The 16,883-nt window shown below is 39.1% G+C and overlaps 8 protein-coding genes across 8 annotated transcripts; 7 read left to right on the plus strand and 1 right to left on the minus strand. All coding sequences in view use genetic code 12, as the record gives it.

Moving 5' to 3' along the window:
• Positions 1-71: 71 nt before the first annotated feature.
• CORT_0D07500 (hypothetical protein) lies at positions 72-1,571 on the plus strand (the record flags this gene model as incomplete). The annotated part of the gene is made up of 1 exon (XM_003869667.1): positions 72-1,571. One exon carries the CDS (start codon positions 72-74, stop codon positions 1,569-1,571), a length of 1,500 nt encoding a protein of 499 aa, XP_003869716.1.
• Positions 1,572-1,676: 105 nt separating this feature from the next.
• On the plus strand, positions 1,677-3,059 carry CORT_0D07510 (kynurenine 3-monooxygenase; the record flags this gene model as incomplete). The annotated part of the gene is made up of 1 exon (XM_003869668.1): positions 1,677-3,059. One exon carries the CDS (start codon positions 1,677-1,679, stop codon positions 3,057-3,059), a length of 1,383 nt encoding a protein of 460 aa, XP_003869717.1.
• Positions 3,060-3,248: 189 nt separating this feature from the next.
• Positions 3,249-4,526, plus strand: CORT_0D07520 (Tim44 protein; the record flags this gene model as incomplete). Its single annotated transcript, XM_003869669.1, has 1 exon — positions 3,249-4,526. The coding sequence occupies one exon, from the start codon at positions 3,249-3,251 to the stop codon at positions 4,524-4,526; it is 1,278 nt and encodes a 425-aa protein (XP_003869718.1).
• A 159-nt stretch (positions 4,527-4,685) lies between these two features.
• Positions 4,686-6,080, plus strand: CORT_0D07530 (Glo3 protein; the record flags this gene model as incomplete). The annotated part of the gene is made up of 1 exon (XM_003869670.1): positions 4,686-6,080. One exon carries the CDS (start codon positions 4,686-4,688, stop codon positions 6,078-6,080), a length of 1,395 nt encoding a protein of 464 aa, XP_003869719.1.
• Positions 6,081-6,216: 136 nt separating this feature from the next.
• CORT_0D07540 (Hgt19 glucose/myo-inositol transporter) lies at positions 6,217-8,193 on the minus strand (the record flags this gene model as incomplete). The annotated part of the gene is made up of 1 exon (XM_003869671.1): positions 6,217-8,193. The coding sequence occupies one exon, from the start codon at positions 8,191-8,193 to the stop codon at positions 6,217-6,219; it is 1,977 nt and encodes a 658-aa protein (XP_003869720.1).
• A 3,961-nt stretch (positions 8,194-12,154) lies between these two features.
• Positions 12,155-12,832, plus strand: CORT_0D07550 (hypothetical protein; the record flags this gene model as incomplete). The annotated part of the gene is made up of 1 exon (XM_003869672.1): positions 12,155-12,832. The coding sequence occupies one exon, from the start codon at positions 12,155-12,157 to the stop codon at positions 12,830-12,832; it is 678 nt and encodes a 225-aa protein (XP_003869721.1).
• Positions 12,833-13,028: 196 nt separating this feature from the next.
• On the plus strand, positions 13,029-14,180 carry CORT_0D07560 (2-enoyl thioester reductase; the record flags this gene model as incomplete). Its single annotated transcript, XM_003869673.1, has 1 exon — positions 13,029-14,180. The coding sequence occupies one exon, from the start codon at positions 13,029-13,031 to the stop codon at positions 14,178-14,180; it is 1,152 nt and encodes a 383-aa protein (XP_003869722.1).
• Positions 14,181-14,936: 756 nt separating this feature from the next.
• On the plus strand, positions 14,937-16,760 carry CORT_0D07570 (Dal1 allantoinase; the record flags this gene model as incomplete). The annotated part of the gene is made up of 1 exon (XM_003869674.1): positions 14,937-16,760. The coding sequence occupies one exon, from the start codon at positions 14,937-14,939 to the stop codon at positions 16,758-16,760; it is 1,824 nt and encodes a 607-aa protein (XP_003869723.1).
• Positions 16,761-16,883: the final 123 nt, after the last annotated feature.

Genomic DNA, 16,883 nt, shown 5'->3' on the forward strand with positions numbered 1-16,883 from the left:
CCCGTAATTAGAGAATATCGGTGTAGACAATTGTTATACGACTAAACCCCAATTCATCTACTACATCCGCAATGCTGGCTGAAACATCTTCACCTCCACTTCCCCCAAGACCTAACTTGAGTGCTGCTTCTGTTCGCAGTAATTCTTCAACCACTCAAGAGAGTGAAGTTCCATCCATTCCGCATTTGAACAATAAGAGTACTGAGAGCGATCGAATCCAATTTCAAGCAGATGATTCTTTATCTTTTATATCAGCTGTTAGACAGCTGGAGCTTTATAATCTGCCAGTCATGAATGAAGCCTTCCATGGGGTGATTAATGATCCATCATTTAATCAGCATTTAGTGATACCGGATTTGGATGAGACAACGAATGAGCAGGAGTCTGTTCAGTTTTGGAATAGGATAATTCGCGACTACAGTAATCAGTGGATCAGGCGACGCGAGGTTGGCAGGTTGGAAACAGAAATTTTAAAGGGGATTCCTTCTGGGTTCAGGGCTCCAGTGTACTTGAAAACATTACAAGTGAGATACAAATTCAATCAAGACAACTCCTTTGGAGAGTTATCGAAGCGAAGCAGCAAGTTAAAGGAGGAAATTTTGAAGCTCAGTGACAAGCAAGAGATTGTTGAGTTGGTGCTGCTTGTTTTCAATGTAATGGGAGACCTGGAAGCAAATATACTCTCTACAAAAGACGCCGCCGTTGATAGGTACTTGATAAGTCTTGCAGAGTTGCTCTCTACGGTATCCGAACTTTCAGAGGAGAAAAGATTGTTCATTTTAATCAAGCTTTGCAAGCTATACTCATCAGTCAAGCAGGAGGAGCTCGTGTATAAAATAAATCGGTCACTTGAGGACAAATTGGAATCTTTTAAGCATATAACAAGTCAAGGCGTCAATTGGTCTGCTTACTATAAAAAGTTAATACCAGAGTTGTTTTTTGGAATGTTCGATCTAGATGTCAGTTTGAAGATTTTAGATTTATTTGTGTTTGAGGGATTCGACTTTTGTTTGCGGTTGATATTGAGGGCATTTTTGCAAAACGATACCAAACTTGGGTCATTATCAGGAGACAACCTACTAACCTTTCTCCAATCGAAAGAATTCTTTTCTGGGCCGTTCGACCTTCGCGAAGCTTTGGAACTTGAACCTCCATTGATTACTTATGAAAATGAATTCTACTTGATGGAAGCAAATTCACTCAGCAATAACAAAAACGAATTGAGAAACTTGTCTGAAGTTCATGATGAGTTGTTGTTGAAGATCAATAACATGAAGGTTCAAATTGAAGAACTTCAATCTACCCATACGGAAATATCCCAACAAAGCGAAGAGTACAATGTAAACTTGACGGAGGCTGAGGTCAAACGCAAAAACTTGATTGAAGAGAAAGAGAAATTACAGAAGAAGTATGAGCATCTCACGATGAAGGAGAACTTGGCAAACACTATTAAAGCCAATGAAGAGTTTTCCCAAAGGAACCGCGAGTTGCAACAGCAGCTTGAGGCTTTGAAAAAGTCGATAGAGGATAAGAAACATAAAATAGCTAAAGCAATGGTCAATAGTCAGTAAATGGTTGTAATACGAAAACTTGTGAATTCTTTTTATAATATCGCGGAATTAAGTGAGTCAGTAATTTTTCTCTGATCTGGGTATCACACCACCCCGAACACCAAAATGGCACCAGATCAAAAACCAAACGATAGAGCTTCAATTGGGATAGTTGGAGCAGGCTTGGTTGGGTGCTTAGCTGCTTTAGCTTTCTCGCGAAAAGGATACGACGTCAGTATTTTCGATTTGAGACCAGATCCAAAAAGCGTGGATCGATCAAAGAGAAACTTGCGATCCATCAACCTCGCAGTTAGCAAGCGAGGCATTCGAGCTGTTGAGTATGTTGATGAAACATTGTCAAGGAAGATACTTGACCATGTAATTCCTATGAAGGGAAGAATGATACACGACAAAACTGGGTTGAAGCAAGAGTCTCAGTTGTATGGGTTGAATGGTGAATGCATCAATTCGATTGATAGGTCCTACCTCAATGATTTGTTGTTGGAAGAGTTGGGTAAAAGTGGGGTGAAAGTCTACTTTGAGCATAAATTGATTAAGTTGAGCAACGTGGATACTGATCCAACAATGGAGTTTGCAACGAAGGACAGCATTGTGAAGTTTGATTTTGAATACATTATAGGTGCTGATGGTGCCCATTCTCACTTCAGACACCAAATGCAAAAGGGCATGCGGATGGACTTTTCACAAAAGTACATTGATATGCAATACATAGAATTATACATACCACCAGATCCAAAGAAAAAGTTTGCAATCGATGCTAACCACTTGCACATTTGGCCGCGACATGATTATATGTTGATTGCATTGGCCAACGAGGATGGGTCATTTACATCTACTTTCTTTAGCCCTTGGTCTGTCATTGAGTCAATAAAATCGAGCAGCGAGTTTACTCAATTTTTCAAAACAAGCTTCCCTGATGCGTATAAACTCATTGGAAAGGAGGCATTGATCAGTGTTTACGATAATAATCCAAGAGGACCATTAATGCAGATTAGTGCTTATCCCTATAACAGCCCCCTTGGAAAAGCAATCATAATAGGAGATGCTGCGCACTCTATGGTGCCTTTCTACGGACAAGGAATGAACTGTGGATTTGAAGATGTAAGAATATTGATGGAGTTGATTGAGGCAAACGAAAGCATTGAGAGGGCCTTCTTGGCCTACTCTCCACAAAGAAAAGACGATTTAGATGCTATTTGCAAGTTGGCGTTGGACAATTATTACGAGATGTCATCAAAGGTGACTAACATCTGGTATTTGACAAAGAAAAAGTTGGATTACACTTTGGGATCCTGGTTCAGGAACAAATGGTTGCCTTTGTATACAATGATTTCGTTCAGAGATGATATTCCATACTCCAGGGCAGTTGCGATCGAAGAAAGGCAATCGAGAATATTAAACAACTTGCAAGTCGGTCTTGTGAGCTCCATTTTGATCTATGGTGTCGTTCAAGGAGCAAAGCTTTATGAAAAATGGAGACCTCGGTAGAATAGTATTGTATTATTTAATCTTTGTAATTTGGTTCTCTTCTTTTATGGCATTAGACCAGATGGAAAAAAGAAAAAAAAAATAGTCAAAAATTTCACACAGATTCGCCTACAATACTTTCAAAACCATCACTTGTAAATAGACAACTGTGGAGTAGTAATACCCCAACACTAACCTTGAAACTGAAATATGCTTAGATCAGCAATTAAGAACCAACAAAGTCTTGCTAGAATACCAGCAACCACCACAATACGTGCATTCCATGTATCAAGTGTGAACTTCAATGACAAACCACCATCATCGAATTCCCCATTAAAGGTGTTCTTTGACACCTTCAAGCAGGAAGTAAAAAAATCATCCGAATTGAAAGAAAACATAAAAGCGTTGCAAGATGAGTCAGGAAGGATGGCCGAGTCCGAAGCTTTCAAAAGAGCTAAAGAAGCATACGCTAGAGCACAAAAAGGTAGCAGCGCAGCAGGTAAGGCAGTCAAAAAGACAGCTGATGTGGTCGGTGGTGCAGCTTATAAGGCATGGGAGTCACCAGTGGGGAAAGGTGTTAGAACAACCGTCAAAGTCAGCGCTGACGTCGCAGATAAAGCATTTGAACCGGTCAGAAAGACAAAGATATACAAGGACGTTTCCGAGGTAATTGATGATGGGTCGTCGAATATGTATGGTGGGTTCTTAACCAAAGAGCAAAGACAAGCTTTGAGAGAGAAGGAATTGGCCAGGAAATTGAAGGAAGGATACAAGGGTCCAGTTAAGGAAAATGAAGAAGCAGGTGGAGAGTTGATTGCAACAGAAATAAAATCATCAGGGCCATCAACTAGTGAAAAGTGGGAAGCTTTCAAACAAAAATCACCAGTCGGTAAAGCTATCGTCATTTTAAAGGAAAAGTGGGACGAGTCAGAGAATGGATTAATCAGTCTAATACGTACAATTATCGAAAAAGTCACTGGATTCTTTGCGGAGACGGAACAAGCTAAAACAATCAAGCAATTAAAGTATATGGACCCATCATTCAAGTTGGTTGATTTCCAAAAGACTTTAAATGATTACATTGTTCCAGAAGTTGTTGATGCGTACATCAAGAACGATGCAAAAGTGTTGAAAGAGTGGTTTAGTGAAGCTCCGTATAACGTCTGGGAAGCTAACAATAAGCAATTCATCCAACAAGGTTTATTCTCAGACAGCAGAATTTTGGATATTAGGGGTGTCGATATTGTCACCTGCAAGAGTTTGCAACCTAATGATATTCCCGTTGTTGTTGTCAGTTGCAGAGCACAAGAAATCCATTTGTATAGAAAAGCAAAGACTGGTGAAATTGCTGCTGGTACAGAAGATCAAATTCAATTGAGTACCTATGCTATGGTTTTGACAAGAATTCCAGAGGAGTTTGATAACAAGACAACCGAAGGATGGAAGATAGTTGAATTTGCCCGTGGTGGTTCAAGACCATTCCATTAGGGACGATCTATTTGTATATAGCTTGTATTAGTCGTTATTAATTTAGAGACAGAGAAACATAATGACACGACGGAAAAAAATAAACTCACAACGAAAAACGAAAAATTGTGTTGATTGTAGACACGCAAACTTACAGAGCAGACCCAACAAAACTACACCATGTCAGACACAATAGCCAGTAAAGAGGAAGTCGCTCTAGTTTTTGATAAATTAAGAAAAGATCCAGCTAATCAAGTTTGTTTTGATTGCTCCAACAAAAATCCTACATGGACATCAGTTCCTTTTGGTATATTCTTGTGTTTACAATGTTCATCTGTCCACCGTAACTTGGGAGTTCACGTCTCATTCGTCAGGTCTTCCAACTTGGACAGCTGGCAGCGTATGCAATTAAGAAACTTCAAATTTGGCGGTAATCAGCCAGCCAAGGACTTTTTCATTAAGAACGGCGGCTCCCAATTTTTCAATAATAAACAAGGTGTCGATGCCACTGCCAAGTATTCATCCCCAGCTGCCAATAAATATAAAGAAAAATTAAAGCAAAAGGCTAATACTGATGCTATCAAACACCCCGATATAGTCACTTTGGATGATTTAGCTGATGCATCACTGACCAATGTTTCGTCAAATGATAGCACTGATGATTTCTTCTCAAACTGGACTAAACCCGTTGCTGCCACGCCATCACCTTTAGGGTCACTCAGTGGAACACCAAGTGGGTCTACTGACGATTTGTCGAAGAAGAAACCAGTTTCAAGAACTAGCACACCTACTCCAACTACCACCACTGCCTCATCACGATTGAAAAACAACAATACTGCTAAGAAGTCTATTTTGTCATCAAAAGGTAACGGACCAAGAAAATCGAGATTGGCAGCTAAGAGAATTAACAAAACTGATGAAGCCATCGATTTTGATGAAATTGAAAGAAAGGCTCGTGAGGAGGAGGAAGAGCGCAAGAAGTTGGGATACACACCTGAAGAGACTACAGCTCCTGTTACCACCACACCCTTGGAGAAGAAATCAACTAGCTCATTGTCATTAAAGCTGGACCCAAAGAATGAGAGATTGGCACCCGCACCAATCCAAGAAGCTACCCAGCAATTTCAAAAATTGGGATTCGGAATGGTCCAAGGTGATAATGTTGTTAGCAATGGTCCAGCTAAAAAGTATAAGGACATACAGTATACTGGAGAGGTCACAAACAAATTCGGAACTCAAAAGGGTATCTCATCGGATGAGTTTTTTGGAAGAGGGCCTCGATTTGATGAGAACGCTACAAATGAAGCCAGAGCTAAACTACAATCATTCAATGGTGCTCAATCCATCTCCTCGTCTTCCTATTTTGGCGAAGAAGAAGAAGCTCAAGGCTCAACAGGCGGCAGAGGTCGTGGTGGATCACAAGGAGGTATCAACTTGGGTGACTTGGAAGCCAGTGCACGTGAATTTGCTTCAAAATTTTCAGGCAATGCAAATGAAGATATGGAAGTGTTAAAGGATGCGTTGGAGGATGGTGCAACAAAGTTAGGATCATACTTGAGAGACTTCCTAAGGTAGTTTAGAAAATGTAGCTAGCGTTAGATAAGGTTGGGTATTTTAAGTTTACAGTAGCTTTATCTCGATACTCTAAACATTAAATTTCATTTACTTACCCTAAAAATAGAATTGAATAGACATGGACTCATTAAATCCGTCACTCGACGTGAGACACCTCGGCCTTGTCGTTCCATTCTTCATTTGTGACAGCCATTCTTTGATGGTCGTAGATTGGTGGGATTTCAGGCACGTTCTTGCGACGCAACACATGAATTTGCACCCCTCTAAGGAAAGTTCTAGTCCTGTAGATAGCATGAGTGTACATTGGGACAGCAAAGACATCATCCAATTCTTCCAATGTCAATCCTTTTGTTTCAGGTAAGAACCACAAAACAAGGAAGAAACCAATAGCGTTCCAAGCAGCATACCAACCAAAGGCACCAGTTGGAGAAAATGCATTCTTCAAGCGGGGCCAAGTAAATGCTAAGATGAAGTTCCAGAACCAACATGTTGCTGTGGCCCAAGACATACCCAAATCTCTGATATACAATGGGAAAGCTTCTGCTGAGTAGGTGAAAGGAACAGGTCCTTCTGAGGAGGAATAAACACATGAGAATAAATAGATTCCTGTGGTGACCATTCCCAACTTACCCTTGTCATCATGAATCAAGAACCCAAAGCCTGCAACCAACAAGAATACGCACATAATAGGGAATGCAAAAAGCAACAAGTTTCTTCTACCGAATCTGTCAATAGTCAAGAACGCTGGGATTGCAAAAATGAAATTGATCATACCAAAACCCCAAGATGCCAACATAGCTTTAATCTCACTCAAGTTGGCCTCGATGAAAATAGATGATGAATAGTATGCAATGACGTTGATACCACAAAATTGTTGCATAAACATAACAATCCAAGAAGCAATGGCACCATTTCTGTTTCTTCTGAGGGTGAACATTTCAATAACTCTCTTCCAAGTGGGAATCTTATAGGAACCCTCTTCCTTTAACAACACATATTGGTAAAAACAATCTCTAGCTGCAGCAATTGGTTCGTATCGCAATTGTTTCAAACTTTCAAATGCCTCATGATGTCTGTCCTTACCCATCAACCAACGAGGAGACTCAGGGACAAAGGGTACTTGGAATAAAACAATAATGGCAGGAATACAAGCACTTCCCAACATCAATCTCCAATTCAATCCGGTACCGAAGCTCTTCTTTGGGACGTAGTAGAATGCCAAAGTAGCAACGTAACCAAACATAATACCAACAGCAGTAAAGAATTGCCACAACATAACCAAGGAACCACGAATATGCTTTGGCGTACATTCTGCAGCGTAAGAAGGAACAGTAGCCGATTTAATACCAATACCAAATCCTAAAAAGAATCTAGCAATAAACAAATGCCACCAATTGTTGACAAAACCTTGCCAAATACAAGTAGCTGCTGAAATTGCACAAGTCCAGAAAATGGTCCATTTTCTACCCAAGTGACGATTAAACAAATCAGTCAACCAACATGCAATACAAGAGGCACACAAATATGGAGCTGAGTTGACCAAACCTTCAATCAAGTCCGCATTTTTCATCTTATCCACTCCAAAAGCCTTTGGGTAGAACAAAGTGGCACCATTAACCACTGATTCATCCATACCTTGCACAGCAGCGGCCATGGATCCCAAGGCGATAACCGCAACCAACTTCATTGGAATATGCCACTTCTTGGTAGCTTCCAAATATAATCCTGATTTCTCTTCGTCTGTCAAAAATGGCATTGAGTTGAACGCACCCGGTGCTCTAGCCAAAGCTGCTGCACGAGCAAACAAATCTGGGTCCAAATCATGCTTTGTGGCATAATTTCTCCCCATGGCCATAACCTGCTTTTCAGTGTATTGAGCCAAAATATTACCGTGTTCCCCGTCAGCACGTTCAGGCTCTGATTGTAATGACTCTGAATCTTCAAGTTGTTCTTTTGGAGGTGGGTTTAGCGAATCGCTAGTTGACGAGTTTGTTGTTTCAAAAAGAGCACCATTACCATGTTCATGGTGCTCTTGTTTATACTGTCCACCAACATCGGAGTAGTTGGTGATGGGTTTTTCAGCGCTTATGTCGGAATCAGTCTCAGCCGGCATTTTTTCAAACAGCAGTAATTAATCTTTGATTGCGAAAATAGAAAGTAGCAAAAAATAACAAGTTTTGGGTCCTATCGATTAAGTAATGTATGTAGTTGGAATTTAGTTTCTATCAATTTAGCAATGTAAGGTGATGTAAACTTGTTATAGAAAAGTAATTGCAAGGAAGTAATAAAGAGAAACTGAGAGGGGGAATCTTCGTCTGGTTTTATAGTGCCGTGGAAGGATCATTTGCCCTTTTCCTATTGTTTTCACTTTGCAGGATAGCAAATACAAAGCAGAACGGCATATTATCTCAAAAAAGAGTACATATCTGTAACATTGGTTACATTAGTGTATATGTTAAAAGCTGGGGGCGAGTATATCTAAAATTAAAAAAATATATATAGATACATATATAAACAAACACAAAAGCAAAAAAGACAATAGAATAAATTTTTCGTGACTGAATTAGCGCTGAATGCAAGTCATATTGAAGCTACTCCAAAGTATAGCTTTTATCGCGTGGTTTCCTTATTGGTTTGGAAACTTATTGTTTTGTAGTTCATTTTACATTGTCTTTTGTACGATGTTTGTTCAGACAAAAGGGTCTGTATGCAGTACCTTATTTTGCAGCAGTAATTTATGCAGACACAAGTTACAAACCCGGAATCTAAACGCTGTAGAGCCAAAAAAATATATATACAGATTCCAAATTTGGCAAAAAAGCCAAATGAAATTATATAGTTAAGAGAGAGGTTTAGATTGAACGTAAGGAAAAGGCTGGACATGTATTACATCATTATTCTGTATGTACGAAACCTAATTTACCACATACAAGGCTCACAACGATAGATGACCTTATTTTTCTAGTCATAGTTTGCATTTAGAGCATTAGCGCTCAATACTTCACGGACTTCGGATTTCGAATCATTTAATTGTAATGATCCGCCTTTACAAAATGCCACTCTATTGTAATCAGTCTGACTCATGTGTGTCCACTGTAGCATTGTTGGGCAAACTGTGAAACCAACAAACTTGAGTTCGACTAATTTTGTCTGTCATTTATAATTGCTATTTTCTCACATTTTAAAATAATAATTAAATTTCTTTTTTTTGTGTGCTGGAAAAAACATTTAGTGTCTGATTCACATGAGGAGTCGTATGAACTTGGTGAGGAGACGAGCCAGTTTATCAAAAGCATTACTAATGTATTGGGCTAGCTTTGATAATACGAACAACAAATAGTACGTTTACATTCGTAATGCCGTTTTATCAAATCTGTATGAAAGTTTCAGTAGGATATTGACTTCCCCGCCATCTTCTGTACTGTGCTATTCACAAAACTTAAAAATAGACTTTTTGCGTAGTTTTTGTGTTTGTTTAACAAGCGTCGGAGTATCTGCCATGGAAGCGGAAGAACATAACAAGAAACAAGGAGTTCCCCTGGTGTGAATCTTGGCTCGTTTTTGACAGCGTGGTGGAAGATCACTTGGTTAATTTTCTTGAGGGTAGAGAAAGCTCGCTAGAGCCGGAAGAACAAAGTTTCTTGGTGTGGTTGAGGCACAACGCTAGATATCTAAAGGAACTAACTATTCCGCTTGTTGGAAATTTTCTTAAACGCGTACTACATTTGCTATTATGAATATTTCTCGGCCTGTGGAGAGACAATAGATCTTGCATTGTATTGTTTAAAAACTTTTTATTTCACCTTACACGCCTCACATTCTGCAGAGCTAATGGTCTGGAACGTAAGTACAATTGCTGCCTCGTGTGTGAAGATTACGTGTTAGGCAAAAGCTATACACCCCAGCCAATGGGTTATGTAAAATTCCAAATTCGAGCTTCTCTGTTGATTATACGCCTCTCTCTAGTTTATTTGATTAGCTTCTAAAAATCGAATAAGTTGTGTTCTTCCGAGATCACAAAACCAAAATAAAATAAAAAAACATCAGACATTAAAAAAGAAAACTTGATTAATTATTTTTATTCAGACACAGAAAAAAATTGTTTTTATAAAAAGACTTCTGTTCAGAGCTAGAACCTCAAATGAAAATTGGGACCAGCGGTATATTTTACCTCAATGATGTAGCTTAAATACTCGGGCAATGAAAGCCAGTCGTGGGGAGGGGGGGGGGGCCTGTTCTTGACCATGTTGCGTACTTCTTTGTAAATATTCAAGATAATTTATTTGAAAGAACTGAGAGCTGTTACCCTCAGCATATCAAGAACCAGTTGTGGAAGAACTACAGATTTTATTTCCTTATCTCCATTTCGCTTTGAATCGATGACCAGGCACAAATAAAGCCTACTCTGGGGGACTAAAACGATGGTTATCTTATTGTTAATTCGAAAGACGAAACAAAGGTTCCCCACTTGAAAAAGGAGAATTAGAACTTCGCTTACGAATCAACCCTTTATGACGTAATGACAAAAAAGTGCAGAATAGCTGAATATTATTAATTCTCCGAACAATGTATTCGAATCTGTGGTGAGACAACTAGAGGTTGCAAGACTACTCAATAACCAATTGACTCGCATTGCAACTAAAGTTTGCACAATATAGCTTATTCCTAGCACAATAGAGCATTAGTTGTATTGTTTCGGAAAAAGTGGCCTTCAATGCAGACGCCGAATCGAATCTTTGTAATATTTCCTAGCGAGATCTAGCCGCTAAATCCGAAAAGTTGGTACATCTTATCAAGGTTTGGAAATGATACTCGAATAAAGTAAAACACACCTTAGTGTTGAATAAAGGTGCCCAATCATACGTCATAGCGGTGAATTTCCGTGGAATGTCGTCATTTTGAACCAAATATTCTGCGTCACACCTTCCCCACTTTTTTTAAGGTCATTGTTTAGTCTACAGTTAATTAGTTTTTTTGTGCATAAAATTGCTACCTTGAAAACTGACACTTTTAAAATAATGTCGTATTATAAAAGAATGTGTCAGACATAAAAAGTGCGACAGACAAAACAGACCTATTACAAAGATCTTCTTACTGTATGTTGGTAGATTCAGGATCTTAAGTCATTGGTAGTAGTTTACCATTAGATTACTGTTGTCTGTACCTGTCCAGTTGATGCGGAGTCGATTGTATTATGACTTTCGAAACCACATTTGCTGTCTTGTGCGGCACTTTCATTTAATTTATTTACCAAAATAGTGTGTAAATATTTTGCAAACGTTTGCATCAATATCAAAAGGTTAGCTTTTCCGAAATTTTCAAAACTACATATGAGAAACGATTTCCCAAGGTGTTAAATCGCTTACATGGTTGTAACAGCTTCATCTATGTGGTTTTGAGAATTCACCAACCTGTGGCACCAATTGATGTTCATCATCCCGCAATTCAATATATTACATTCATACAAGATGCACTGTTGCAGCGAATTTGCAGCTAATTGTACTCATTGAAACGTTTGTAAGCTAATTGTAAACTGAGGGGTATCTTTTACTACAATTTCGGAGATAATTTACCATCGGAATTATAAATTCACTTCGAATCCGCGTGAAAACATTAATAATGCAACTTCATGCACCACCCTGGGGACGTTCAGTGAAGCACGTGTATAAAAGTTTGTTCACTCGAACAAATCTTATAGCTCGCTTTTTTGTTCGTTCTACTAGATGAATATATAGACCAGGATTGAATCACCTCGAGTTTCTCTTTCTAAGTGGTCTTTATTCATCGAATGGGGCAAATTATTGGTGCGCGTTTCCTAAATCTTTCGTTGTATTTCACAATACTTCGTTTACGTTTTTATCAAAAAAAAAAATTAAAATTTTTTACAAAGGTGGAGATTTCCGAATGAGATAAAGAGGGGCTTCGATTTTGATACCCGACCAAAAGATACGATGTGGGAGAAAATAATTTTGGCGCCAGCGAATAACATCTCGACTTATTCGAAATAACAAATCATACTTGATCAACCACACAACTGGCACTTTGAACAACCAGAGGATAATTTGGATTGCATAATGGCTACTACCCTTCAAGCGCTCAATGCTCAGTACCTCGCGTACCTTATGCAATATCCGTTATTAACAAAGTCTATTACTTCTGGTATTTTTAGTGGGTTGAATGAAACTGTGTCATCAATAATTACCAACGAGTACAAAGAAACCAAGGTGTTGGGTATCAAAGTGAAGCATGTTTTCAGTGAAAAGTTACTCAAGATGATCATCTATGGGGCATTGATTGCAACTCCAATAAGTCACAACATGTATGCTGTCATCAACAAGATCTACAAACCGCCCTTGACAAAGAGACAAAAGATTTTGCAATTGTTGACCAGTTTACTGACGGTGACGCCAACGATTTCAGCTTGCTTCGTTTCATGGATTTCCATTATCAACAATTACAAACGTACTAGCTGCAACCCTGTCATTGAGTTGAAAAAAATTTTGTTTATTGTCAAGGCAGGGTTGAAAAAGGGATACTTGCCAGTTTTGAAATCGTCGTTAAGCACGTCATTCTTTGCTTTGTTAGTGGCACAAAATTTCATTAGACCAGAGTTATGGGTTGTGTTCTTCAACTTGGTTTACTTTGTTTTGGGAACTTATCAGAATACAAAGTTGAAGAAATTGCAAAAGCAACAGAGATTGGCTGAAGCGGAAAGGTTGCAAGAGTTGGAAAAGGAGGAAAAGAAGAATTGATCTAGGACGGACAATATTTGTATGTTTCATAAATAATGTATATGCATAATAGCTTTTACTTGTAGATGACGGGATTTGTGGGTTTTTGACGTCATGTGTTGTAACATTGGTAGCGGACCCTTTACTAATCAAAAATTTATTTCCCCAACTGCAAACGTGTTATACTTCATCATTATCACCCACTAAATCTTTGGATATGTTTACAGCCAAAAGATCAATTGCCCCATTGACTTCATCAATCTTTAAAAGAAACATGATCACCGCCCAAGCCGTGCTTTATTCCGAACATGGAGAGCCCTCGAATGTATTGTTCACTCAAAAATTCTCCATTGATGACGACAATTTAAAATCAGATCAAATTGTTGTGAAAACATTGGCATCTCCCATCAATCCATCGGATATCAATCAAATCCAAGGTGTTTACCCATCAAAACCAGAAAAGACGTTAAATTTTGGCACCGACAAACCAGCAGCTCCTTGTGGGAACGAAGGTGTATTTCAAGTATTGAAAGTGGGTGACGGAGTATCCGATTTTGCCGTTGGAGACTGGGTGATTCCTAGTCAAGTCAATTTTGGTACCTGGAGAACTCATGCATTGGGTGCATCATCCGACTTTATTAAATTGCCCAATCCAGAGCAATCAATATCAAATGGAAAGAAACAAGGCTTGAGCATAAATCAAGCAGCAACTATTTCGGTGAATCCGTTGACAGCATACCTCATGTTGACCCATTACGTGAAATTGACCCCAGGTAAAGATTGGTTTATTCAAAATGGAGGAAACTCTGCCGTGGGTAAGTACGCTTCACAGGTTGCCAAATTGTTGAACTTTAATTCAATTTCGGTTATTAGAGATAGACCTAATTTGGATGAAGTCAAGAAGGAGTTACAAGAATTAGGTGCCACCCAGGTCATCACTGAGGAAGACAATGCATCAAAAGAGTTTGGTGGCCATGTTAAATCCTGGGTCAAGGAAACCGGTGGTGAAGTCAAATTAGCTTTAAATTGTGTTGGAGGAAAGTCGTCAGCTGGTATTGCTAGAAAATTAAACAATAATGGATTGATGTTGACATATGGAGGAATGTCCATGCAACCGGTCACCATACCAACTTCATTATACATTTTCAAAAACTTTACCAGTGCTGGATTTTGGGTTACTGAATTGTTAAAAAAAAATCAAGAGTTGAAGTTGAAGACGTTAGGTCAAATCATAGAATGGTATGAAAACGGTCAGTTAAAGGATGCTCCTAGTAACCATGTTGAGTTCGATGGTAACGACTTGGCCAAATTGTACCAACAAGGAATTGTTGATTCGAAGGGAGGTAAGCAGTTGATTACTTATAGGTAAGTGAGGGGATGAGATAGAGGCTGAATAGTACAAATCTACCCTTGAGAAATAAAAATAAATATATAATTACGCAAACAATGTAGTTTCAAAAGCGTAAGTCTGGTGTGGAGTGACTGTATTATCTTTCCTCTCGGAAGTTATCGGGTCAACAATATCCTGTCACATGAATGCACACACCAGTCTTTTTATCCTTCCTTTCGATCGCTATTAATACTGCTACCCTTTCCCCTCACCACCTTTACCAAAACGTTTCAGAGTTTATACACCCTTTGCACATGTGCTAAGAACACCTTTCGGTTTGGCGGCTATTAAAGGAATTGACAGTAGAATTTCTTTTGTGACGCGCAAATTTGCAACTCTTTTTTGATCATCAAAGGTAGCGGTTCGGCAAGTTCCGAATTTAGTCAATGAAAATTTTTTTCCTATTACTTATAATTCTATACGGTTCGAAATGTAGTTGAGAATTTATTGTATTTTTTCCTTCTGCATTTGGTTTTTCAGTCCGGGGTAACAGGGGTAAAAAGGTGATAAAAACAGACTTGTTTCCAGATTACAATCTTTCAATTTTTGTTTTCCTTTTCTTTTTATCAGTGGATTTCCTTATCAGTGAATTTTTTTCAAATCGGGTGATTCAGAGATAACGAATAAAATAAGTTGCATTATCAGATCACACATTCCGTTAGATTTTTGTTTATTACATTTCATTGTTTGAAGCTTTCAGAAACACTGCTTATCCTTCTTTAATTATCTTACACCATGTCAAGAGCATTATCATCTACAAGAGTATTGGTCAATGATCAAATTATACCAGCTACAATCATATTTTCCATAGAAACGGGGAAAATTCTACATATAGAACACGAAGTCCTACCACCCAATGATGCTATACTAAAGAGGTATGCAGTTTTGCCAATCGACTACCGAAACGTGTCTCCAGCAGTGATCATGCCAGGTTTAGTGGATGCTCACGTTCACTTGAATGAACCGGGTCGTACGGAATGGGAAGGTTTTGCAACGGGAACCAGAGCCGCCGCATTTGGTGGTGTGACCACTGTGATAGATATGCCATTGAATGCAATCCCCCCAACTACAACTGTATACAACTTCAATTTAAAGATAAATGCAGCCAGAGAGCAGTGCTGGGTAGATGTTGGGTTCTGGGGTGGATTGATTCCCGACAACTTGCAGGACTTGGTTCCATTGATTAGAATGGGTGTGAGAGGCTTCAAATCATTTATGATTGAAAGTGGTGTTGATGAGTTCCCAGCAGTTACACCACGTATCATTCACGAGGCAATGAAGATTGTGAAAGGTGAAAAGACATTGTTGATGTTTCATGCTGAAATGCAACCACAAGAGCATAGGGTGGATTTCCAGTTCCTGGATGAAGAGGACCTGTCAAGAGAGGAGGAGTTAGAAGAGGCTAACGCAGTTGCTATTGAAGATGAGTTGATGAATACAGATTTCGATTTGGGAATGTCTGCCTCATTTATCAACAGAGCACCACAACCTGTCGTGAAGCTTTTACGTAATGATCCAGGTACACATAAAGAGGAGCATGAGCTTTGCAAGTTGCCTCATAACCATGCAGGATCAATAGATGAATCAGTGTTGTCAAACGAACAGGCTAAAAAATTGGCACATACCCCAGTCTTGGCTGGTGCCGACCCAACACACGGTAAAAATGCAATGAAGGTTAAGCAACAGAGTCATTTGGATGAAGATGGTACATGGCTAGTGGAGGATGATACTAAGGTTAGCTCGCCATTGTTGTTGGCTAAACAAAAGGATTCTTCTTTAGCCACTGTTGATCCTACTGCATATGCTTCTTTCTTGGCCTCAAGACCCGATAATTTCGAAACTACTGCTATTGCCGAAATCATCAATTGTTCAACATTGGAACCAACAGTCCCATTACACATTGTGCATTTAGCAACACATGAAGCAGTGCCATTGCTCAGGGCAGCAAAGTCTAAAGGATTGCCAATTACGGCAGAAACTTGTTTCCACTACTTGTCATTGTGCGCTGAAAAGATTAGCAGTTGCTCAACTCATTTCAAATGTTGTCCTCCTATTAGGACCGATGACAATAGGAAATTGTTATGGAAAGCATTGCGCAATGATATTATAACCACCGTTGTCAGTGACCATTCACCATGCACTCCTGACTTGAAAGGATTGGAAAAGGGTGACTTCTTTGAGGCATGGGGTGGTATTTCCAGTGTTGGTTTTGGATTGCCAATATTGTACACTGAAGGACAAAAGTTGAATCCACCAATTTCGTTAGTCGAGATTAACAAGTGGTGTTCATTAAACACGGCCAAACAGGTTGGTTTGGAGCACAAGAAGGGAGCCTTAAAAGTGGGTTACGATGCAGATTTCTGTATTTTTGACACCGAAGCAACTTTTATGGTAGAGAATAAAGACGTCTACTTTAAAAACAAATTGACTGCATATGATGGTATGGAATTTCAAGGAAGAGTATTGGAGACATTAGTTAGAGGTAACTCGGTTTACGCATTTGGTAAGGGTCACTCAAATGTCCCCATGGGTCAATTGATCTTGGAACCAAGAAAGTAGAATAAAATGTATAGAGCTTATGGAATATAAAAGAAGGTTATATCGGAGAGGACTATTTGTAGAACAGTTGTTGCAAAAAGCTTTTCAAGAGTAATTGGTAGCAATACTCAGTAGGTGGAGGGG

This window comes from Candida orthopsilosis (assembly GCF_000315875.1).
Source record: "Candida orthopsilosis Co 90-125, chromosome 4 draft sequence".
Lineage (NCBI taxonomy): Eukaryota > Fungi > Ascomycota > Pichiomycetes > Serinales > Debaryomycetaceae > Lodderomyces > Lodderomyces orthopsilosis.